The sequence below is a fragment of the Serinus canaria genome, chromosome 3 (genome assembly GCF_022539315.1).
Source record: "Serinus canaria isolate serCan28SL12 chromosome 3, serCan2020, whole genome shotgun sequence".
NCBI classification, from domain to species: Eukaryota; Metazoa; Chordata; class Aves; order Passeriformes; family Fringillidae; genus Serinus; species Serinus canaria.
This window is the reverse complement of record NC_066316.1, coordinates 5,848,757-5,875,795: the sequence shown is the minus strand read 5'-3', so window position 1 is coordinate 5,875,795 and position 27,039 is coordinate 5,848,757. Positions and strand designations below refer to the sequence as shown.

Below are 27,039 nucleotides of genomic sequence, written 5' to 3'. Positions count from 1 at the left end.
ACACAGAAAATGTGGCTCTGCAGAAACTCCACTACATGTGAGCTGTGTGAAGCTCTTTGAGGATGGCTGTTTTTTGAATGTGTACATCCCAAGACACAGGAGGATATGAGCTGGCTCTGCACACAGCCACTGTTTAGTACCCAGGTTCCATGAAACACAAAACAGAGTTTCAGAGCTGAGCTGCTCACTGGAAACATGGGTAAGAATCTGTCTTAAGGTGTAAGCCCAGCAGGACTCAGCATGTATTTCTGAGGTTCTGTATTTTTTGCAAATTGGGCCCATCTAGTCTTCAACCTACAGCACCCAACTAAGAGTTCCAGCAGGATCAGCTGCCTTAGTGCTCCCTGCAGATGTTATTTTGTCACTCCAGGGTTATCAGCACACCAAAAGAAGATGAAGTCTGAAATGGAAGCTGAAAGCCAAGCACACTGTGGTCACAGCTTGAATTAGAAGCTTGTGAAAGCATGAGAAAAAAGCAGTGTGTGCTTTGCAAGGCAGGCATTTTAAGGCATGACACAACTGTCTCTGACTCTTCCAGGGATAAGTCTGACACTGGGGTGGAGTTAAATTGCTTTTTGGGGTTGCATCACATGTTTTCTGTTTTTATAAACAGGAAAGGCCTGACTCAATACAGATTGTTCTGTTAAAGCTCCTATTAGATGACCCACAAAAGAGTAGCAAATTTTGCACCTATTTTTATTGATTTTGTCATGGTGAAGAATGACTCATTTTGATAGTGACTGATTCCTACTTATTATTTACTAATCCCAAGTGTGAATGCAGAGGATACTGTACATCACTGCTGCCTACAAATCCTGGAATACAAATTTAAATTAGTTAGCAAAACAAAGTCCTGAATGACAAAGATTTGTAAAATCAGCCCTGGTTTTGAATCATGTTGATTACTGTGGCAATATTGTTGGTGGTAAGTAAGGTGTTGCAGAAGCAATACAACACACACCAGTACTGTCAGTGGGAGGTTCATGACAGCTGTATACATTGAACAGAGTTGAAAAAGCACATAATTATGCAATAATTTAATCATATCAGGAGATATTTCTACACACTGTGCAAATGGCATCAATTCTATCACCTCTCTCCAGTGGAAGAAACAAGGGGTCAGTCATGTGCTGCTGGGATGAGGGTGTCCACTAGCACTCCCAGCTGGTCACAGCCACCACCATGACAAGCACAAACAGCACTACCAGACAGATGTAAATTTGATCCAAAGGAACTGGCACAAGCTGAAATATCTCAGCATCTCAAGCTGCATAACAAAGGCAGTAATTACACAGCCCTTCATTAAATACAACCTTAGAGATGTCAAGTAAGGTTAGCCAGGCCCTTAAAATGTTTTGTATTGTGCTAGATTCAAGACCAGTATCATGATCTGATGAATGAAAAGTGAAATACTAGATATATCTTTTTAATCTACTGTAAATACACTTGCCCTATAAACAGACATTAGAATTTCCCCACTGACTGACTGCAGCTTGGCTTGACCCAACAAATGAGGATACAACTAAACAATGTACACCAAATCACCAGGAGAGATTTAAGACAAAAAAAGAGAAAGGTACCTGGGTCTTTAGGACACAAAATCCTTTTGAAAGTTATCCTTCCCTGCTGAACAGCTGTAAGTAATACAATACAGCAGGAGTTACTGTGATCCAAGACAATATAGGTATTAAGATCACAGATCATATCAAAAGTGGACTTTCACAATGGGAACCACCTCCACAGATTCCCACACTTCTCACAGCAAATCCCCTCCTTTTCAAAATCTGATGACCCAGTTCCCTCCATTAACTTGCTACTGCACTCTGGTGACAGGGAACATGAAGTACACTGTGTTTTGACAGGATTTTCATACACTCTCCCATGCTGTTGGGCTGAAAGTCACTGCCAGACTACTAGAGAGATAAAGATAGAAAATGGACTTCCCATGATCCATAGAGTCATGTCTTAGTTTGACATTTTCAGCTTGGACAAGGTGGTTTATGCCACTGGTTAGTCTGCCCAATACAGTCTTTCAGGTTCTTTCACACTAATGACAGACTGGTTGAACTGCCAGAACATTGGCAACAGTATCCTGCAATAGAATTTTTTGTTTGGAATTCTAAGACCCAAAGAAGACAGGGAAACACCTACTCCCCTCAGGTTAAACAAAAGCTGGAAGAGTAAACTGATACAAGCAACAAGGCCTTGAAACAAAAAAGAACAGCTGGGAACCTGTACATCCCTGACATGACTCACCAAGGTGACTGAGAACCATTACACTATGAAAATGAGGGTTTGTCAGCAGCATCCCTGGGAGGGTGGGGAGCAGAACAAAACATCTCAACTTCCTTGTCACATCTGAAACTTAAGGTCACAAACTCACTTGGGTAAGATGAACACACTGCATGGTAAGGTGCTTGTCAGAGATGAAAAAATGTGTATTATTGAAAGACACACACACTTTTACAATAAAGCAAGATTAGATGGGTTATTAATAGCAAGATGAAGAAACAGAAGCTGTGGAAATTATATTATTTCTTTACACCATGTTGCCAGAGGAGATGGTGCAGATGGTATCACTGTCCTACAGACCCACTAGCAGAGGAAAGCCTCCACTTGTAGAATGAGACTTGTTGGAAAGAGAGGGAGTGAAGCACAATGCAGTTGCCTCATTTAACACTGTCTGTGCAGAAAGGAGTCCCAATAAAAGGGGGTTTGATGAATCATTTGATAGAAAAGAAGTGCTCAAATTTTCTTAACATTGCTGCCAACTGACTGGGCTTTCATACCACAAAGATGCCTTGGGTGACATAAATCTAATAATGTACCTGTGTAATTTAGTGATTATCAGAAAAAAAAGTAGATTAGTTTTAACAGAAATTCCAGCTGAATTTAGACCTTCTGGTTTTGTTTCCTTTTTTATTTTTTTCCCTTAGAAAAACACAAAGTTAAAATTTTCAGTGTAAATCCAGCATCTTCATGGATTTACACTGAATCCAAAGCCTGTATGGCAGTATCTTATGTATCTAAATATTTGCATGCAGATAACATCATATATCAGAGATACTTTAGGTATTAAACAAGTCACACAACCCTTAATTCCTACAGATGCCTTCAATTCCACCTGCCAGAAGATGGGCTCTCCAGACTATTAGTCTTGCATTACAAAGCATACTTGTGCAATGGTGAAATACAAGGAACAAACCTGACCCAATGATGAGAAATTCATTGTAAGCTGGATTAGTTATCTATGAGAGGGTAGGCACAAAAAGGAAAAGGACGTTAGTGGACATGACAAAACAGAATTCTTTGCATGAACTGTTTCCTAATTTATAACATACCCTATCAGAAAATAGCTGATTATGAAATATGTGTATATTTACACATATATATACATGCACACAAATTCTCATTTTTGTGGCTTTATTTCTTAAGGAGAAATAAAGCCACAAAAATGAGAATTTGTGTGGAAATGGAAACTGTAAATTATGGGACATTCAGTTCTTTATCTCTTTTTCCAAACTGAAAAATGAAACATTTATTCATGTTTGTATGGTATTATGTTTAAAATGAGCCTTGGCCCTAATTAAAGCTTTGAAGTTGTATAAAAGAAATAATGGCCAAATAAGTATTTTTATCTTCTTGAAATGCTGCTAGAAATTCACATTAGGCCTTAAAACCCAGTGGAAGAAGGTGAATGAGTTTGAGCTACTTCTGTATATTAAACATTGGCACAGATTTTCAGATCTGCTGTTTAGAAATGAGATCACAATCAGGCATAAAAAAATCTTCAAACAAAGAAAAAGCCCTGAAACTGAGTGCAAGTCAGGTGCTAAAGGGTAATCTCCTAACATGCCCTCCAGAGTGAATCACCCTGCAAGTGTTCTGTGCAGGCTCCATCTTGTTTTTTGGTCCAAGGCATAATCACAGGAGAAGTATTTCAAAAGGCAGGAATCCTGCCTGGCTGCTTAAGCAGCACTAATCACACGTTTGCTGTGGTTACTCACATTTGTCATCTCCATGAGGAACACTGGGGAGTTAGATAAACAGAGAATTGTTAGCACTGGCTGTCCATGTGACAGTCCTGTCACCAGCCTGGCCCTAGGAGAGCTCAGACCACGATAATCTGCCTTATCTTAAAAAAAAAAAAGTGTAACTTTAGTGATTTTGTTATCATCTGCAAGCAGCAAGCAGGAAACTAATGTTCATGTTTCTCAATAGTTCTCAGTCACACTGCTTAGAAAAGGCTGACTATAAACACTGAACAACAGGATGGGCTCAGAGAAAAGGCTTTTGAATCTGCCTTTAATAGTAGCCAACTCCCACTCCAGCCATTAAAAAAAAGGACTTTATGTTCAAGTTGTCATTCTTTCATTTTTTTACTATATGGAGGGAACACTTGCTATTTCGTATTTATTTAGGTTCCTATGTGCTGGCAGTTTTATTAAGCTAAAAAATAACACTTTTTAGAGAGAAAAATTAAAATTCATATAACAGTAGAGATATTTTTGTGGGGCAGTTTATATGGAATGCCCTAACATTCCCAACAGTCCAGTTGGTTGAACAGTTGGTGTCCAGTTACTTATGGAATCATAGAATGAATCACAGAATAGTTTGTGCTGGAAGGAACCTTAAAGATCCTCTCATTCCAATGCCTTGGACAGAGACACGGACGCCTTTCACTAGACCAGGTTGTTCCAAGCCCCACCCAGCCTGTCCTTGAACACTTCTAGTAATGGGCATCCACTGGACAACCTGTCCAGAGCCTCACCACCCCCACAGGGAAGAATCTCTTCCTGAAATCTAATCTGACCCCGCCCTCTCTCAGTTTGAAGCCATTCCCTCTTATCCTGTCACTCCACACCCTTGTAAAAAATCCCTCTCAAACTCTCTTGTAGCCACCTTGAGGTACTGGATGGCTACTTAAATCCTTCAACATTCAAGAGTAATTTTCTCAGACCCAGCATTTATTCCTAAAAAACAAAACTTCCTACTTCTTTTTATGTCTCAGTTGGTTTCTTGACATAAAATGAACAAGGCAAAGAAATAAAAAAAAAAAAAACAACCTTTTCCTGAACCTACAGGAGAGACTGATGCTGACAAAAGCTGTTTTAATTTAAATAACACCCATGGTCAATTTTCTCAGGAATAGTAGGTGCAGATCTCTCTGTATCCTCTCTTGGCATCTCTCAGAGCTCATAAGGACATTGTGAATCAGGTACAGTTTGGGTATTTCTAGTAACTATCAGTGAGTGCTCCTCTGCAGATATGGCCACTGGCCCTTAGAACACAAGGGAGTGTGAAGGTCTGGCATCTGCAATGTATCTATATTATAGATAGATATTATAATATTGGCTTTTTGCAAATATTAAAATGGATTCTATATGTGTGATGTTACAGTAACTTTGTCATAATGATATAGTTTTTATTTCTGTTGTGCTTAGACATAGTAGTGAAATTCTGTTAAAAATGTAAAAATGCTTGTGGTGAAGCCTGCTTGGATGGGATAGCATCCAGTGAACACAGGATGAGGACCCTGCTATTGATATGCCAACCATCAGCATCTGCTGTCTGAAGACAGTGTGGACCAAGGCCCAAAGGGGAAGTGAAAAGAAGGAGCCAGAATCACACCCAAGAGACACACAGGCTCTAGAAAGGCAGACCCAAGGAGGGGCCAGGTAAAACAGTTCCCACAATATGTAAACTAGTTTATGGATATGCATAAGGATCTATGAATATGCAACAGGATGATGTAAGGGAAGAGATATTGAAGGGGTGTCCCCAAAGGTGACAGTGTGCTCTTGGCTGAGTGCCAAGATGCACCTGGCTGCAATAACCTTTGCTCTATGGTCTTTGTCTCCTGTTGTTCTTTATTAAACTTCTTTAATTTTCACAGGAGAATGAACATGTTTTTCACAGCAGCAATGAGCTCCTTGGGTCTGGCAGCCTCCAGCATTTAGGTGAAAACCTTCTACCAGCTTCATACAATGCCCTGTACATCTGGTAGTGGGAAAGGACAGTGAACCCTGACCACTCTTCCACATCACACATAATGTTGAAAATTTCTATAATTTCTCCCCTTAGGCTCTTTTTTTGAGACAGTTGACAGGCATTTGTGACAGCTGGAGACAGCAAGCTCAGTAGTTCCTCACCCAGAAGCTGTCTGAGGCCTTTGATGATCCCTGTGGCTCCTCTCTTACATTTTCCAGTTTTCCTAAATATTTTTGACCAGACCTGCACAGAGTACTCAAGAGAACAGCAGCTTGATGCAGCAGTGTACTGAGGCTCTATGGTTGGCTTTCTGTACTTTCTAGTAATTTCTGTGTTTTGCTTTCTGATTGTGGAACAGTAAGCTAATTCTTCCATGGATGTACCACTTATAACTTCAAAATCTTGCTCCTGAGGGCTAATAGCTAGCTTGGTCTTAAAAAAAAAGGAAGTATTTTTATTTCACATTGAAAGTCCCATAAAACCCTCAGAAATGTGTCTGAAATGACACCATTATAATAAGAAAGTAACTTATTATTATTATAATTGAGAAGAGCATGGATTTAAAAATGGATTGAAAAGCCTTAAATCTTTTTATGGGGGATAAGTCTAGGAGGGTCAGCCAGTGTTTTCATCAGTTCTAACCCTGTTCTAAGAGGAAACTACCTGCAACAGCATTCTCATGTGATAGCATTGTATGCCCTCTCCACAGCCTCCACAGTTTTAAGAGGAGGAGTGTAGGCAGAAGACCATAAAGGACAGTTTTACCAACATGTATTCTTTCAAACATCACTCACATTACTTCCATTTGTGTCCTCTTTGTTTTACCCTCTATCTGAAATCCTCTGAAAGTAGTGGAATGATTTCTCAGAAAGAGAGCCACCACTGCTTAGAGAGAGATCTTTGTAAAATTCAGACGTGCCAGACACTTAAATGCACACAAGCAGAACAGTACTTCCAAAGTGAATTAGCTTGAAAATATAAATACATTCAAGTGCTCTCTTGGATTAGAACCCTACAGGCAATTTACAGCCTTGGCTCTTGCAGCTGACTGCACTTCCACTTCAAAACACTTCAGCTCCACACACAATAACAACAGAAGTTTTGAAATGTGATCTGCCCAGAAACAAACTCATCCTGTTCCTTTTATCTAAGATGAAGATGAGAAATGATAATTTATAAAGGTAAGATGTTTCATTCAGACCCTTCCCTATCTCTCTCTCAGATATATCTAACTCAGATTTTTTCTGTTCTACTGTGATGAGAATGGAGCACAAGAACATAAAGGAACAAGGAAAGAGGGTATCCACTATGGATAAGAGATTGTTTTCCTTAGGTTTTTAATACAGATCTTGGTGGCAGACAGATTTCAAAGAGCCAGCACCAGCCTGGAGCCACTGCTCAGCCCTGCCCTGTGGAGCCACCTCTCTCCATGGAGCACACAAACACAGCCCCTCTGTTCCCTGCCCAGGATAAACTGCTGTGACTGCTCAGTTCCACAGCTAAGCCAGGCCTAAACACCCTGCTTTCCTTTGTCCAAGCTGCTCTCCAAATCCACTTCCAAAAGACTGAGACTCATGAGGCTTTTAGGATGCTCCTTATCTGCAGCCCATTCTTGCATTGGGAATAGTCTTGATGCAGTTCATGCACTGTTGTGAAGGCAATTAGAATGAATCTAAACCCTTGCTCAATCAGTCAAGACCATTTTGAGTACAGCACAGGAGTTGAGATGAAGAGAATATCCTAGAAATCTCTATACATGGGCTCTCAGATAGATGGGATGAAGTTACTTAGTAAGATTTTTAGTATTTGAACACAGAATCATCTTTTAATAAGTTGAGTTGGTGTTTTTTTGGTGGTTTTTTTTGTTTTGTTTTGGTTTTTGTTTGTTTGTTTTTAAGAATAAATCTTCCAGTAAAAAACTTCAGCAAAAGCTACAGAATAAAGAACACCAGCCATAATCTTAGATGTCCTGAAAACAGCTTGAAATGTTCTTAGACAAAATGGAATCTGGGAGAAAAAGAGAGAAAGCTTCCTTCAAGACCTCAAAGGACTAGCAATGGTAACCACTTTCAAGCATGCAATTCAGGTTAAATAATAATATATTGCAGTCAGCAGATGGGTCACCTACAAAAGGAAAGTAGGGTCAATCTGTAAACCCTCTCTGAATGGTGTCACTGACATAATTGTTATTGGCAAGTCAAACCACAAGGACAAGATAAGAAGTAGATCACAAAGTTTGCATTACCTTTTCTTCTGAAATAGAGAACTTTTTTTAATTAAAAACCAAAATAAATACAGTATTTTTTCTGTAAGATTTATAGAACAATATGGTTTACATTGAAGATAAAAATGTCATTTTTTTTAGGTTTCTGGATTAGAAAAAATAAATCTTTTATAGACTTCTCCATTCTGGGAAGCCTTCTTTTTCTTTTTTTCTTTTTTTTTTTTTTTTTTTCCCAAACTCACAAGAAAGATAAAGCCTGAAGAGAAACCTCCCCTTGCATTTCTCTGGTTTGAAATTGGTTTTTTTTTTTTTTTTTTTTTTTTTAAATGTAAGATGATTTTACCATAAGGAATTCAAGGCTTTGTGCTGAAGGTAACACTGCATGCAGCCTACAGACTAACAAAGCAATCAGATAAAACCAAAAATGTCAGATGGAGCCTTCCTGAATTTATTTGCTAATGGCAAACTAGAAATTTCTGGTTTGTGACAGTAGCATCTCATAAAACATTCCAATACATTCCTAGAAAATGGAAATAAAAATTAATGCAAAAGATTATTTTATTAATCTGAAACCTCTGTGTGTGGTAACTGATATAAATCTGTGATGCAGTTGAATTTGCCCCAGAAAAATTGCTGAAATCTCAATGTGTGTGTGTTTCCATCATTAAAAATCCCAGGCCAGTAGACAACATACTTGGTTTAGCTTTTCCAAAAATCTGTATTAGTTTTCCTTTTGAAAAAACCCTCATGTGAGAACAAGTAAAATGCAGCATTTCTTTTAATTGTGAAACAGGCAATTGCTGATGTGATTAAAATTCTCTGTATCCAATTCTTTTAAGATATCTGTGAGAAGAAGAGGATAGTTACAGGACCTTTAGTGGCCATGTCTCTGTTTACTCACCCATCTCTTGCCTGGTACTGCAGACTCCTGTCCCATATTTTTCTAACTCTATGGTCACAGTTTTCAAAGCATTAACATCTGTTTCTGCAAAGCCGAGGTAGTTATAAGAACCCATATTGATTACATTCTTGATAGTCCTTCCTGTAAACCTGTAATTAAAGCAAATTTTGAACAACAGTGCAACTTTCCTTTCAATCCCAAATGAAAAGAAAAAAAATCCCAAAATTTTCCCACCAAATTTTGCTGCAGTGAGTGTCCAATTCCTACTTGCAAATTTACAATCCTCATACTCTAACAGCTCAATTTTTTTTCTAGCCTTCCTCTTTTCCTAACTAAGCACTTCTTCATGGTCAGTGCCTTCTAGAATTCACACTGTAGATGGCAATATACTGGTGTGGGATCACTGGCTGCTTTTATGGATTTAAATAAACAAACAAACCTATGACTTTATTTAAGGAACAACTTCCAGACATTAATTTTTCAAGCAAATTGTCAAGTGCTTCCATTAAGTCACCAGCGCTCTCATACACCCACAGAACTTAAACTTGATGAAAATATGGGAAACACATATATGATACATTCTCAATAAGCTCAAATATAGCCAACCTACACATGTGCTGTGAATTCCCATAGCTGTGTAATTCAGCTGCAACACACCAAAACCTTCAAGCTGCAATCTGCTTAAAACCCACTGCCAAAGACTCATGGTAAAGGCAAGAAGCCACATTCATGCAGTGCAAAAAATTATGATATAAAACCTAACCAAGGGATAAAACAAATTTTGTTGTAATATTCAGAGTCAAGGTCTGTTATAAATGGTGTGTGAGCAGTCTTCTGCTAACACAGCCAAACCCATTTGCAACTGAGTAGGAAATCTATACTGCATTTCCAAACAAATACTCAGAAGAAAAGGGTCAGATTGTCAGCATGGTGCTGACTGCAGAAAGAAACATGCTGGTGGATATCAGAGAAGGATCTGGACACAACTTTCTGTGCTTTGCAGAGGTGTCAGGAGTATGCTCATGAGGCTGAGAGCAGCAGAGTGTAAGATGACTCACCTAAATGTCCAGTTGTAATCATCTGTAACACGTTCCATGAGGTCAAACTGTGGCCCAGGGACGCTGCAAATGGGACGGTTCCAGTTATCCCGTATTCTCAAATAGAGGTTCCTCGTGTAAAAGTTCTCAAAATCTTGATAAAGTGGCACAAAATCCTGGTTTGAAAACATGCACAGGGTTATGTTGCTGTGAAAATATCTCCTTCTGTACCCAAGTCGTTCCTCTTAACAAGGAAAAACTGATTCATCCATAAACAGAGAGCCACAGCAGCCACATGGTGCTGTGTCACTTACAACTCCAAACAGCAATATTGTATATTTACTATAATTCCTTTAAAACACAATGTTGTATTTCTTAGAGGGTAGAGTATTTTATTTCTGTTTAAAGATTGGGGGATTTTTGGCATTTTTTGGTTGGTCAGGTTTGGGGTTTTTTTTGAAATGGTAAACAAGTTGGTCTAACTCTCCCTGCATATCCTGAAAGTTGGAAATAGAAAAAAAAAATCAAGATTATTTTACTTGAAGCAACCAATTGCTTCAAATTGAGCATTTTTCTATGTGTGGAGCAGATTGCAGAAAAGTAGGATAAACAACTCACTACATTTCATGAAATGCTGGATACATTAGAGAAAAGCTAGTCCAAGATATGTCCAAAAACATCCACTTAAGACAATTTTTTTGGTTGAGAACTAATGAATATCCATAGATTTTACTTGTAAATTAAATTTAAACAAAGCTTTATATGAAACAGCAATGTATCCATGCTGGGCACTGCATACAATAAACTGATAAAGTAACATGGTGTGCAGTTAACATATGAGGGAAAATTAAATAAACATGTAATCCATAGTGAAGGACAAATAATTTAACTGGCACAACTGGAATTAACAAATGGCCAGATCATGAAGTGAATTGAAAGTGATATTCATTAAGTTATGCATGCATCTTTGAAAACCTAAAACAGGAAACAATTTCAGGAGTTGTATTTGCAAGAGAAACAGTAAAACTCTTCATGTTTTTCCTTCATTATGCCAGGTATTAACATAAATGATGACTCAAACTGCACAGAGAAGAAGGAGGAACCAAAAACTGTAAACAAAGACAGAAGGCAGTTGATCTTGCTAAGGTGCAAATTTCACTTGGAACTATATGGGATGAAAAATTTTGGGAGTTACAAGAATTCAATTATAATAAAATTAGAACTTCCTCACTGTGAAAGACAGCATAAGGTAGCCAGATGGGACAAAGGAAATTTTGGGTTGAAGATATTTGGAAAGATGATATATTCAACAATAAGGCATTTATGAATTTTCTTTTTCTGTGGATTGACCTAATATACTGAGATTCTGTTTTGCTGAGAGTGTTATGGCACTCTTAGAATGAGGTGAACATGTCCCTGAGTAAAAATGATGATTTTCCATAAATGTAGGTACATAATCATGCACATGCACACAACTCCACTGGCAGGGTGTGTCACTCCTCTCACCCCTGTGCAACGTTCTATAAAATGAAAGTTGGCAGCCTTGTTACTCCCACAAGTTGCTGTAAATCACTTGCAACCAGAGGAAAACTCAGCTGTGGACACAGAGTGACATTTTCATACATACTTTTTGTTGTTCTCTCTCCGCAGCAATGTTACGTTTTTCTAGTCCCCAGGCTCTCATAAAATCTCGCAGGTAGCCAAATATTGTTCCCACTGCAAACCCCACGAAAGTGAAAACTGCAACATACATTGGTGCCTGCTCAAAGTGCTCAATAAATGGTTTTTTGTAGAGGGTTCCGTTTGATACTCCATTCTTCTGAAAAAACAGAACAGAAATTTCTGATTAATACATTTAATCTCATCAAAGCTTGGACCTCAGGGCAAATCTTTTTCTCTAATTAGGAGACATTTAGACCTCACACTATATATCCTGAAGAAGAGGACCTTTAACACTGCAGTTGCTACTGACCACTACAAGTATCTTCCATCTTCCCTCCTCTGATGTCCTCAGCTGCAGATGTCTTCAACACCACTCCCTTGTCTGTTTTGAAACATATGAAACTTATGAAAGATTGGCTGTGTATTATTGTGCAATTGGACAATTATTTCAGAGTGATTAAATGGAAATCACAATACTCTGTCTTGCAAGAGAGAGCTATAAAAAGGGAAGGGCAGCATTAAAAGCTCACCTACACTATCCCTGACTGCTTCTGGAAGTCTTGTGTAAGCAACCCATTGCAGCAACTAACCTATATAAAACAAATCCTGCCTAAAACAGGGCACCTTTACCACAATGCTCTGCAGACCTGAGAAAGAATCCAAAGCTCTTATGATCCCTGCCTTCTATTTCTGTTCTGATTTCACAAATGCTTTTAATCCTATTTCCAGTAACTTCTCCCCTAATTCTAAGGCTACTTAAGACAAAATAGTGAAGAGGAAAAGTGTTGGAATCAGTGATCCCATTGTGAGCAAATTCTAGAAATTTACAACAGTGTGTGCACAAAATATTTTGTCATTAAAATATCTTGAGATTTCAATTTTCAAATTAAAGAAGGTAGGTTTTTCAGTTGCCACATTCAATATGCTCATCAGACTATTCTTTGGAAGAGTGGTAACTCCCTTATTTCTGTAAAACATGATAGCCTTTACAGATACTGTCGAGTAACAGCCAAACTGCTAATTCAAAATTAACAAAACACAATCCAGAAAAAAACAGTGCCCTGTTATAAAAAGCCCAAACCAACCAAACAAATACCCAAGACATATGTTTTGACATATTATAAAGCAAAACTGCCAGCATATGAAGAAATACCATTAATGCATTTCTGCCTGTGGGAAGGATGAACTAAAAATGTAAATTGCCTAGTTATGTAATGTAGCAAGCTGAAATAGAATATTCATATTAAGAACAATTGCCAATTCACTATACTTGTAAGGACAGATTATTATTGATCTTCATATTGCATTAAAATGTCTTTATCCTCACAGGTTTTAGATTTCTGTTGTAACTTGCTGGTCCAATCACTGGATTTCCCACTGGTTTTGGGGGAGAAAAAGAAATTAAAAAAAGAAAAAAAAATAAGGAAAAGCATTGTTGGGCACAAGAGAAAATAGAAAGGCTGTTAAGGAAACCCAAAAAAGAAAAAAAAAATGCTGGTTGGGCTGAACAGAAACCTATTTAGACTTTGCAAACACTTACTGCCCTGCAAGGGAGAAGGAATGCAGGGCTGGCTCTCACAATGTGATGGAACACCTTTGAAGAAACACACATGCACTCCTACCTCAAGCTAATTGCTCTTTTAGGGCAACCTATTTACCATGAAAAACATTTTATGAGGATGAGTTAAATACATGGTGAAGTCCAATTTCACATGAGTCACAACAGCTGTGTGCACCTAGTGATGAGATAGAGCAAATATTTCAGAAAGGATTAAGCTCAGTCCTATTACTTTACATTTGCCATGGGCTAAGAGCATGTTTATGGTCATCTGTGGAAATTCAAGTGGCATTGTAGTTTGATCTTCTTGAATCAACTGGCATCAAGCTATGATGATGTGATAATGCACCTGAGCCCAGAGGAGAGAGTTATGACGTTTCTGTTCACTGAGTTTATAAAGAAACACCTTATTGCTGTAAACCTTATTGGTGAAGGAACAGGAAAGGTCCTATCAGCCTTCTGCACTGTAACATCCTTCTTCCACAACAAAACTCTGCTGTTGTGGAACTCTGATTTCAGCAGGTGCCATTTGATGCTGTCAGTATGACATGTGCATTTAACCAGGTAACCACTGTCACTGCCCTTAACACAAACAGCTGGGAGGAGTGAGCATAGATAGAGGTGAAGTATGAAGAATGTGCAGCCAGATGTGTCCCACATTCTCCAGGCTATGAAGGACAAAACCCAAAAGTCTTTGAACAGTTGGTACAAGGCTGGGAGAACAAATTCAAAAAACACAGTGACTCCTTGTCTACAAATAAAGTGAGAAAAATAAAGAGTATTTAAACCAGCCCTAGAGTTCCACAATAAGCAAAGAGAGAGTCTCGAGAAACAATAATCAAAACAAGTGGATTTGCTGCTTCTGGAGAGTGGGAGAGTGGTAGTGGGGATGTTGTTGTGCAGCATTTCTGATCCAAGCATGGGGTATATGAGTGACTGACTGAACATCATGTGGATGTTCAATTTCAGCCAGTCTAAATTGGCTGAATTGGTCAGTGAAGCAATAGCTGTCATTTTGCACTGATGACTTTTTCTATGTTATCGTACAGTTTTATCTCAGAAGAAGGAGGTGGATTTGTAGACTGTGCTTTAGACAGCAGCTACCCAGTGAAGGGAGATGTAATTCAACTGATGTAATCCAACTGAAATCAAATACAGCAGATTTCCTACAAATGCCTGAAACGATTCAGAGATCATTAGTTACACCATTACACAGCAGATGCTCTGCTGAATTATGTCTTATTACCTGTAATAATACCTGCAGGAGACAGCACAGTTTCTACTCTATACCTTAAACTGTAGCAATTGGTTGGGCAAAGATTCTAAAAAACAGATATATCATTCCAACTTTAGTAATTGGTGGCTTTGAGATTTTGTGACTCTGACTGTCTTATCACCTTGTAACAGTCATCAGGGTATAACTATGAATGTGTTCATCATTTTTGAACCTAAAAATGTTGGGGAAATAAATTGTGACTTTTGATAATTCATTTTATCTGTAAAAATGAGTTTCTTTTTTTATAATGAAATTACCTTATAGTATCATGACAGTTTACTTTGACTGCTGTGCTTTTCTATCAGTCAACTACACAACTCATAATTCTCTATGCTTAAATAAATTCTGCCTCTCCATTTGTTTCTTCCCAACCTAGAAGAATCTTAATCTACATAATTCCAGTTCAGTCTCTGTGTCCTTACATGGATTTAAACTCCAAAAAATAAATTAAAATATTCTATATTTTTATTTTCAACTTTCTCTTCACTCTGCAAAAATCAATAAATCCTTTTCGAGATGCAAAGAATGCAAATTAAAATTGCATACCCCGCTTGAGGGCACAGTAGGGATTTATACATCTGCAAATGATGCTTTGTCTTCTTTTCTGTTGCTTTTTAAAGACTGTTAACATTCTATTTGCCTCCTTGCCACAGTTTACAGTTTCACCTCTTATGATTACATATATCCTTCCTCAGTTGCAAAAAGAACAAATTTATAGAACACTGCTGTTTGTGCATTCTTGGGACCACTTTCCCTTCCCATTAATTATTTGGTTTTTATTTATAGACCTGCAATTTTTTCTGATCTTTTTTCAATATGATACACACTACCAACAGGAAACTTCTGCAGTGTTTCTTGTTCGGACCTAAAATTGTTTACTTGTAACTCCTAATTTCTCTGGCAAAAAGAGCAACATAAACAGCAGCCCAGAGTTACTCAGCAACTTCATCTTTGGCTTCCTTTAAAAATCTGGAGTAAATACTCTTGTGATATGTTAATCCACAATCTACTGGCTTTTAAAAAAATTCTCCTGGCATCTCAAATCAAAATAGCTCCTCAGTGGCCTGCCATAGAGCACATTTACCTTCCAGGCACAAATGCAGGGAATCTACTGTAATTGCAGCATAAAGACACTCAGAAAGGCAATGGGTGAAATTCAAAGAGAATGGATTTTGTACCAAGGAGTTTTACAAGTCTAGGATTTCATCAGCTTCTTGGAAACCAAAAGTGCAATCAGGATATGCAACTTTTGTGTGTTGATCCTCTGCTTAGCTGGTTTTCAGAGAGATACTGCAGCAAGAGAATTCCTTGCAGCAAGATTTTGATGCCAAGGAAGTCCACAGGAGTGATGGCAATGCAGCAAAGTCAGCTTTAAGTACAATACCTCTTAGATTCCCACTTTCCCATTAGCTGCAGTATTTCAAAACTCTCCCCTAATGAAGAACCCCTTCCAAAATGCCTTCAGTTTTTCACATGGAGAAATCAACTCTGACAACAAATCTCACAGTGCTATTAGAAAGGACATCAGTATAAAATAATGAATATAAGGGACACACTTAAATTTTCAATTTTAGTTGAAGTAGTTTGCTCTAATAACAATGTAAACTCATCTTGAAGTCTATTAAACACACTTCTGGCAACACCTTTACAAGCAATAGTTACAAAATTTATTTTCTTCTTATATTAGCAAATAAAAAAATGATAGCTATTCAATAGCATGAATAATACTTAAATATTTGTTCACACTACTGTTAAAACTAGGAGATAATTTTTCATTGCATTTAGGTCCTGCAGCCCTTGGAATTGTGCTGATTGGCATGAGCCAAATTTGCACCAAGGGGAGAATGAAGAATTGAACATCACAGAGTGCCACAGTACCAAACCTGTGTGCTGGCTGTGAGTAACTCCCCAGCAAAGAGGTAACCATGTGTGCTGGGTGAGTGGAGCTGTATCAAGGAAACTGAGCCCCCAAAACCCATGTTTTCATACAAATCTCTTTTACAGAGACAACAAGCTCTAATTAATTATTCTCCTGCTATTATGTCCACTTCCAATACAGCAGCAGTAGGTGCAGATAGGTATATCCTTGAAATAAAACTACTGGGAGAACAATGAAGTCTTTACCTTTAAAGAAAAGTTCCCTGCCAGGAATAAAATCTGATCCAGACGTGGATGCAACTTTATGTATGTTTCTGGATCAGATTTTATCAGGTTTTCTTATGCAATCTATTAAAAACCAATGCAAGCTGACTGATCTCCACAATGCTTCCCATACAGATATGCATATGAAGAGAGAGGTATTGAAAATGTGAACCAAGTGACAGCTGTGTTTGCTCAGTATCTGACAGACCTACAAGATGACAGTGAAATCTTTAGCAATTTAGGACTACAGCAAAAAACCCAGGGGAGAATAGACATTATTGGAATGCAACATCTGATTGCTTGCAGGCAGTTTGGTTCTAAATAGATGTTTCCTCCCCAGCATTTGAAGAGCATCTGGGACAGGACCCTAAATGCAGATGATTTTAGATGTCCTAGGATGTGTGAGACAGCCACATGGGGAAGAATATAAATATCTACACAAATGATGACATAAATGAGTGACAGGATCTCCATTGGCCTGTAATCTTCTGGAGCACTACAGGATTCCATTTCAGCCAAGGGAAGGGCACAATCCAGCTGAATCCCACTTAGCACTTGCCACTGGATAGTCACAACTTTAAAGGTCTGGTATGCAATTCTGTCTCCTATAGATCATTGTCACCAGACAGCTGGGTCCCAAGGAATAAAACTGTCAGGTTCTGTGCAAACTCACCATGTTGACAGTCACGATTACTACATTTTCCCAAAACCACTTAGGAATCCATTAGACACTGGAGGAATCTGGGTGATTGTGTGCAGTTCCCAGGAGAAAAAAAAGGGAAATTGAAATGATGAAAGCAGAAGTTTTCTGTAATGAATAAACTACTGACATAAATTTAGATTACTTCATAAATCTGCCCACTTACTGGCAGTGATATCCTTCACTTCAAATGAGTGATTTCTTTTCTACAAGAACACATTTCAGATCTCACAGGCTCAAGTTTCTAAACCATAAACAGCTACACAGGGAATTCATAGATTACTGAACTATAAAGACAAGACTTAAACTAAAAATAGTTGTGAAACTTATAAGTTTCTAACTTATAACTTAGAAACTAACTTATAAATGCTAAAATGAAGGTCACTGCCTCTTGCAATGTGACAAAGCCACAAGAAAGAGGCTACAACACAAACTACAAGTAGCAACCAAGCCAAAAAAGCTTTGGTTGTTATCAGTATACCTGCAGAATCCTTGTTTAGACTGATGATCGATTTCTACTGAAGTTTACAGAAAAAATAGACACCTGGTAGTGATACAGTCAATAAAGACTAGGAGTAAAATCTCCAAGACACTCCAGAAGGTTTAGGAAATATAGGACACCCTTAAAATAACTTAGGAAATCACGTACTCTTGAACTTGCAGAGATTTAGCATTTAACAATTCAGAAACTCTAAGAAGTTCACTTCCTGTAAACAATATCAAATGCTGCTTGTTCAGCTGTTTGAGGTTTGTTTGGAGGCTGGGTCTTCACCACACTTTTCACAAGCATCAGGAAATATATTTTCATTTGTTAATAAACTGTCGTCTAATTGCTGACTAAAAACCTGCAGCCTCTCTTCAAGACAGCACACTAGAGGCAAACACCAAAAAGGTATGAAAAGACAGGATGTTCACCTTCCAGACTTGCCTCATCTTTTCAGCTGAACACAAATTAAACTACAACATATTAATCTTGCAGCAATTATTTCAGCATCAAATACACGAGTCTTGCAATGCTGACTATGACATTAATACTATGAAAAAACAGATGTGAATGACAAACACATTAGAATATACTGTGAAATGCTGTTATGTAATGAGGAAAAAAAATACCCCTACTGTATAATTTTCAGGTTAACACTTTACTCTGATGCTAAAATGAAATTTTTGATTGCAATATAGGAGGCTGGAGGGATACAGAAGACTTTGTCATAAATAACACTCAAGAAGAACATTCAACAGTGGCAAGGGTTCCAAACAAGAAGAAATATGAACTCAGAAAGTGCATATTTTATCTAAGTTTTGTAAGATTTTATTAAGATATTTATATTAATTTAGTGTCTTATCTGATATATCAGAAATTCTACCACTGCACATGTTACAAGCAATGTGCACTCCAGCATCAGTGAATGTTTAATTTCACCTATCATGAAACTGCCTTCTGTGTGCAATTTTTGCAAAACCTACAGAGACCATCAGCAGGTGTTTTCATCTTGCATGAATTTAGTCCAGCAGGCAGAACTGCACATTGCAGAATGGCCTCAGTGCTTGTCAAAAGAAAAGCCACCTGTAACTCTTTATAGCACAGAAGCTTAGACTGATGCACACAGACTCAGGACAAAGCCCAGGTGCAAACCATGAAAATGCAATCTGATGAAGGGGAGAAAAATCATAGAAAACACTGTTCTGAACTTCAAGGTTCATAAATTCAATGTAAACCAGAACAGCTACTACCCAATAGCAACTAACTAAGGCACTTACATCAAACAGTACATGGGGGATAAAAAAAATCTGCACAGCAAACTCTTTTCCCAATGCCTTTACATTTGTACATTTCAAGCACTAGTAAGAAACACTAGAAAGAAAAAGTAACATGATTGTCTTATGCAGCTGTTATTCTCCTATTACTCCCAGAAACTTCAGAGTGACTCAGTGTAAATAGGAAGGCACGAGGGCAAAGATGGAGCTTAATAATTTTAAATTATTAGAGACAAAACAATGAAGTTCACTACCTAGAGAGATACCTACAGACACTAAAAGGTATTTCCTAACCTTACAGCAATTACAGAGCAGAAAGCCAGGCTTGTGGAATCAGGGAGAAGTGGATGAAACACCTGGATTACAGCAATCCCCATATAGTTTGTGGTGTCAAGTTGCAGTGTTTGCTAAGATTTCCAAAGCTTAGGGTAGGTTACAGGATTCACACTGCTTAGCTGCATCAGAATACTTCCTGATCATCCTATCCTATGGCTTTGGCTTTAAAAATACACAAACAAGCATGATGATGATGATGAAGTGGTATCACTTCAAAGGCTGCCAGTTTCTGCACACGACTGGTGATGATCTGCTAATATGGGAAGCTACTTCCAGAAGCATTTAGAAATTAATCCTATGGATATCACATACATTTTTGATATGAAACTGTTTATTGGGATGAAGAATGTAATAGTGTAAAGATTCTCAAGATGTACTAACCAGATTGCTTGTGATTTTGCCCAGTGTGGATTCTGAGTTAATATCCACAGGATGCAATCCACCAACTTCTACATATTTCCTACAAAGTGACTTTGCACCAGAAGATGTTTTAGTTAGCTATCAGATTCCTCTTCATTAAAAACTCCCATGAGGAGAAAATGTTTCATCTTCTGCTGTAACTAGCATAATGAATCCTCATTGGATCCCTGACCTTTCCCCATTATATGGCACTACAGCTTCAAACAGGGCCAGGATTTTGCACAGATTTAATAATGAGTTTAACACTCACTCCCTATCAGAATGGAAGTGGCCATGGATGGTGGATCATGATAAATAAATATTCAGAAGCAGTCTCAGGCCGTTCTTCATTCCTAAGATTATGGCATCTGTTTGGATAAAGACTTCTGGAAACCACAATAACCTTGTTAAAGGAGGACAAATGTATTCACACTTCTTACCTGAAAGGTGCATATCATTAGGATAATTTGCACATTATTTTCCTGATTCTGAGAGTTATGCACAAGGTAAACTGAAACTGTGTGCCTTCCAAGACATTCCTATGATTGCAAAGTGTACCTTATCATATTTCAAAAATGTGATGAAAGAGAAAGTCATTGCCAATCTTGTTAATGCAATCAGTTTAGCTGGATTTATGCTACCTCCTCCAAGGTAGTTAACTACTTTGAAATGTTATTTAAATACAAATATCTTGACATAGCACAGGTGGAGAGGAGACAGAGATAAGAAATTCTATAGCAGAAATCCCCAACAGGGAAAGCAGAATTTCTCATGAACAGCTGAGAAAGAGGCAATCAAATTTGTGCAGCTAGCTTGATAGACAGGGGATTAAAAACTCAGTAGGAAGATGACCATCTGTGTAGACAAGGACCACCTCTGAGTTAGGATAAGAATTCAGCACCAAAAGAAAGCCCTAGGGTGAAAAAAGAATCAGGATAAATTCAGTTAAGGCATAGCATATGGGTTTGTAGGACAGAAGATTTCGAGGAAGGTGAAGACAATACCCATCCTTATGAACATGTCAAGAAAATTAATAGCTTGACACCTTCAAATACAATAAAAGATGTTTTAAGCAAGAAGACAAAAGCTCATTTAGCCAATCATTAGGCAACTTGGTAGCAGTGACCATGGCTAATTAAAGTCAGTTGTCCTACACCAAAGCCAGCATCACAAGTGGTACATGTGATCAAATCTCCGCACCATTTAATTTAACAACATGATGAAGGCTGTCAACCCACCTATCATCAAAGTGTCCTCAGAGAACCCCAGTCTAGAGTAACTCAGATTCACCAGCTTGTTCCCTAACGTAGAAAAGTTACATAGTTTAACCAGTGACAGCCAATTACCTTTTTCACCTAAAAATCTACAGAAGCAGTAACATCCTGCTCGAGCTAATTTTTTGTTTGAAAACTATCAGGAAAAGGCAGTTTGAAATTATTATGGTTAAGCAGTGCCCACAACTACAGCTATGAGAAACTCACAACTGGATGTCTCCAGGTACAGCAGTACTGCAAGAGACTCTCTCCTCTTCCCACCAATTTCAATTTCTGCCTTGTACTACTGGAAAAGATGATCTTGGCCTATATGACTTCTTAATTGCTATTTAATTGTTGTATTAATTAACTGTTATTAAATAGACTAATTCAATCAGAGCTCAAAAATTTTCCATTTTATTTCAATTGCTTGAAGATCAATAAAAAAATCTAGAAATAAATTGATGGGTTTTTTTTAAAGTGCATTATACAATGAAATGTTCTTTATAAGTTGTTCCAGTAATTATCTAAGTCATAATACTGAACATGAGACCTGATGGCTTTCAGTCATTTGAACTTTCTGTACCTACCCAGGTTTGCAGAAACACCCTTAAATAAATGCTCTCCTCAGATTTTACAGCAGGCTAGATACAGACAAAAAGGGAAGTCCTCACCCCACCAGGTACTGATTTTCACCAGTGGATAAATGAGAAGTAAACACCTGGAGCCAGTTGTTCTTGGCTGAAAAAAGGGTTAGGAAAAAGAAGCACATGGGAAGTTCAAGAGACAAAAATCAGGTGCCAGGTTACTGAGGTAAAGGGGTAACTGAAGTTTTGTTGTTTCAACAAAGGAAGATACCTTTTCAAATGCATAGCAAAAAAGTTGAAAATAAGTCTTTGCATTTGAAGAATCTTAACCTTTTAATTTTTTAAGAAAACAATGGTCCACTCCCTCATGTCACCTGTCTGCAAGTACCCATCTATTAAAGCTTTTGAGCTCACAGAGCAATTTCAATCAAATCTGATTAGACCTTTATTATATCAACTCTTCTAAAAGCTTCAGGAAAATGTGATGTTGATAGCACAAAGGCATCCAAATCCCTGAACAGAAGGACACACAGCAATAACTTGGCTCTTCAGCCATTCTTGGAGTGAATTACACAAGCACAATTGCAATAATCTATGAACCAGCATCTCCTTAGGTCTGAACAAGGTTCAGCACATTCTGCCTCTTGCCCCTCTGGAAAGAAAGGATGTGGTAGGCAAGCTGGGATGTTCCAGGGTGGTGGAAGATGCTGGATATGTAAGAACATGAAATCACTGCTTCTGGAAATAAAATGCTTACAGGCATTTCACAAGTCTTTCCCTTACCTGCATTATTATTCCTTCCCATACTGCCATGGGGCAAATTGGAAGACAAAACAAAATTGCTGCACTTTGGAAGTAATTTCAGGAGACATTAGTGGTGTATTAACTCAAAGCTTTCATTTATACTGATCATAAAATGGTGGAAATCAAGGGACGCAGGAAAAGCAGGAAATGGAACAGCAGAATCACAGATTTCAGGAGAGCATAACTGTACCCAGAAGTAGCAGGGATTGCTATAGGAAGCAACATTGAAAGTAAAAGGAGTTAGAGAAAAAACAGCCATCTCTTAAAAAACTCATGTTAAGGGCAAAAGGACAAAACATTCTAGAGGTTCTAAGCAGTATTAATGCAGGTCTCAGCTGGAATGTCCATCCAACTTCAGACACTGCTTTTTGAGAAAGAAGAGGTGAACCAGATGGAAAGAACAGGGAAAAGAAGCATAAAGTCTGGTCAAGTAAGTTATGAGGAAAGAGTGAACAAATCTGAATTGTCTGGTTTAAAGAGAAGTGAAAACCCTAATGACTGGCAGCCTAAGAGTCTTCAAACATGTCAAAGATAACTGCAAAAGAAAGACAATAATCTGTGCTCTGTTAAGCATCACCCAAAGTGATCTAAATCAGATATTAGAAATCAGTTAAATGTGAATCTAGAGCAATGGAGGTGTTTAAGATGGATATAAACCTCTAATAGGGACATTTTATGTAAAGTCAAAGCTGATATTGTCTATCAGAGGAAAGAAGAAAGCAGTGCTGTCAGACTTAACAAAACCCCAAAACACAGTGACACATCTTATGAGGTAAGAGGCCCCAGAAGAGCCTTCAAGATATTCCAGCAGAAAACCAGCCCTGGATAAAAGTGATTTGCAGAAATGGACTAGATAACTTCTCAAAATTCCTTTAAGCCTCATGTCCTATTTTCCTACTTACCTCACGTTCCTAAAGCTCACTATGACATGGAATATGGAACAGAAATGACTGAGAACTACAAAAACAGCTGGTACCTATTTTCAGAGGTGAAATGTAAGCAGATAGAAAGAACCTCTGATTCTTAGATGCTGAAGAAGGAAATGGGTGTACGAGACTTTCTGCTTAAAATGAAATTTATCTATCAAATTTGGGAATCACAGAGATACAGCAACAATAGTTGGCAAAGCAAAGACTGGCAGGGTTGTCTAGAGGATCTAGAATCTCTGATCAAGAACATTCTCTCCTGAGCTACCAGATATGTTTCAAGAACAACAGAAGATGCCTAGGCATCAATTTGATTTCTTGTCAACACAATCCAAAAGGAAGGCTAATGTAAATGGAATGTGGTTTTAAAGATTAATAATATGAAAAGATTTTAAAAGACTTGTAAAGTAATCTCTGACTTCTGAAAGAAACAAGTTACTGCTGAAACTTATACATGAAAAGCAAATACCAGTAAAAGTTCACACAGAAGATAAAGAAACTTTTTTCAGAAGACTTCATGTTTTAGCTCTACCCTTTCACATTTGTAAAACAAAACAAAAAACCCCAAAATACAAACCTGAGCACAAGAGAAATGTTGTACCCTTCTTTAATGACTGCTAGAAATGTTTCTGCAAAGAGGCAAATATTGAGCAATGACAAAAAGTCCCAGTTTTCTCTCTCAACTGCAGTGGAGAGAGGTCTCAAATTTGTTCCAACCACTTTAATTTGTCCAGGAACTCCCCTGAGAGATGAACTACATACTTACAGCCTACCATCCAGCAGAGGAAAATATAATTGACTCGTGAAAAATGTCCACATATGCAAAATTATCCCAGTAACATGTTCCAAGGTAGAAATCAATTAATTAAGAATTAATAAAGTTCAGCTACAATAGGGAAAAAAACCTCAACAAGCTACCTGACATGACAGAAACTCCTAACAAAATCTGTCCAAGGAGACACTCGTGTAGGGAAGCATTTAGAGATTTCAGACATAATGCTTTACAGTGAATTCTGGAACAGTGTTACTATACTCTGATAACTCCTGAGTTTGTGTTCTTTCCCAGTCCATGGGGAAAGCTGGGCACTCCTCTCATACTCAATATGAAATTAATAACAATTAAGAAATGTTATGTGCCCATCCTGACAGCTCCCTTATGGACAAATGGAATAACGTCAGCCTGTGCACAAAACATCAGCTGATACAGAATCAGGAATGGCAACCAGGACATGCAGAACAACCATGATAATTCAAGAATATCCCCCTCTGAGGACCAAATTCATACCAGACAGTATTGTCTCTTTTTTTTTCTTTTCATGGATCAAAGCTAATTTTTCAATGCTGCTGGAAGATAGTAAGTAAAGTAAAATACTATTTGCACTTCCTACACCATAATTTTTTGTCTGCATTCTGCTTAGGAGGAAGACAGTGGAAGCCCTTGAACAAAACTCAGGCAGAGCTGCCCCCCAGGAGGTGATGAGGCAAATCCAGAGTCTCTCAGTGGGGAATGCAGCTAAGGCAGCATGAGCTCCCAAAAAAGTGCAACTTGGTACCTGGGAAGCACAGCTGGGGGCATCAGAACAAGGCCCTAGAGAAACTCTGAAAAACAATGAATCTTGCTCCCAGAAAAACAGTACCAGAGCCTAATCCCTGAAGTGCTCTAGGAGCTCTAGCTTTGGGTCAACAGAGAAGTGAATGAAAGGTTTCCTCTTTTGTATGAAGGCAGTTCAGACTAAGCCCAGAGCTCGGAACAGCCATGTCCATCGAGCTGTTGTGTGAAAATGATCCAGAAATGTCCAGTGAAATGCAATGGCTTCCCCAAGAAACTTTGAAAGGTACCAGCAAAAAGTCATGCCAAATTTGGAAGAGCCAGACAGAAGCATGCCAAGAGATGATATCAAGTATCATATCAAATATTCTAAAACATAGATTCTTAAAGTACCTTAAAATACTTTATTTAAAGGTTTGCCATTTCTGCTTTATTCTGACAGAATCCCAGTAAGCCAAAGCATAGGGTAAAATCCAGTATCCTCTGTTATTTGTTAATGAACAAAACAGATCAGAATTTCATTTAAAAAGACCTGACCAAGTATCCAAATTGGGATTCTATCAGCCAAGGAGTAAGGTTGGCTCCTACACCAAGAGAACTGAAAATGCAACAGACATTGCAGTGAACATATACAGGAAGAAAAAGTAATTATGCTTAAGGTTCAGATTATCACATAGGTCTTGACTGGAATGGAATGCAAAATCTTTAAAGAGTCTTCTCTCAGATGCATCACACCATCTAGATTATTTACATTAAAACAGAACCTCTGGGGGGAATAAATCCACGCCAGGAAAGGAAAATATTTGACACAAGCATTCCTGCACCGTCAAGAGAGAGGATCACAGACCACAGAATTTTGAAATTATTTTCTGTGGGAGCCATTCCAAAAATCTGACCAGTTGGTTTGCAAAACCGAGTGGAATTAATTTGAAATTCCATAGATGTTCCTTTGTCTCTGTAGTGAACTTGAGTTCAGTGCTAACAGCTTTTTCCTGTGTTACAAATCTCAGTAGAATAACGTGGAAGTCTTGCATTCCTACACAAACCCTTACAATTCTATCCTCATTTCCTAAGATCCATCTCAGTCCCACACAGCCCTCAAATCTGCTTTTGCTATCTTACGAGGCATCGTGCAGAGGACACCACATTTCCCCAGAAACACTACAATTTTGGAGCTAGAAAGAAAATTTTTAAAAAGTTAAGTATACCTTTGAAGAATGTACGACAGAATGCATTAAAGCACTCTTAGAGACTCAGACAAAGTGAAGAAAAGTATTGCAAGCAGTTACAAAAGAGCTAGAATTTTCCTAATGGGAGTATAGAAGAGAGCTGTCAGTAGCAGCTGATCTGTTTTAACTAAACCTTCAGTCCACACTAAAGTATTTAATTTCTGAGTACTACACACTAAATACACATGCTGGCTGTGAAATGATTTCTGTTTCTGCCGTTACCCACCTCACAGTCTTATTTCTTTGCTATTTATGAAAAATGAAAAACAAAAAGAAAATCAATTCCTGTGAAAAACACCAATCACTTGTTTTGAAAATTTTAAAAGCTTTATAGGAATAAAATGGTTATAATTAGAGTAATAAAAATTTGGACAATTGGGATTAGGACAATATGAGACAATAGAAACAAGAGGTATGGACAGTCCAGGTGCCTCTTTCTGGGCAAAATAAGCCCGAAAAAGGACCCACGTTAACAGAGGATTAACCCTTAAAAGCAACAGCCTGTTGCATATTCATACACCTCATTCATGATGCATAAATTCCATTCAAACACAGGATTCTGTCTGGGCAGTCTTGATGGTGTCTTCAGGGTTGAGCGAGGCAGGAAGAAGTTCGTTTCTCCTGATAATGGAGCAATAAATTCTTTTTCTCTGAAAGATTCAGGTGTCCTGTGGCTGCTGTCTCTGTATGAGTACCTCATTCCTCTC

General features: G+C 38.0%; 1 protein-coding gene across 1 annotated transcript in view; it reads right to left on the bottom strand.

Annotated features, from left to right (window-relative positions):
* SPTLC3 (serine palmitoyltransferase long chain base subunit 3) overlaps positions 1-27,039 on the bottom strand; it is a 78,834-nt gene that overhangs the window by 38,361 nt on the left and 13,434 nt on the right. Inside the window, exons 2-4 of the mRNA XM_050972360.1 lie at positions 11,781-11,972; positions 10,175-10,329; positions 9,117-9,265 (exon numbers count right to left, since the gene is read on the bottom strand). Of these exons, the coding sequence (XP_050828317.1) occupies positions 9,117-9,265; positions 10,175-10,329; positions 11,781-11,972 (496 nt within the window). The remainder of the gene's footprint in view (positions 1-9,116; positions 9,266-10,174; positions 10,330-11,780; positions 11,973-27,039) is intronic.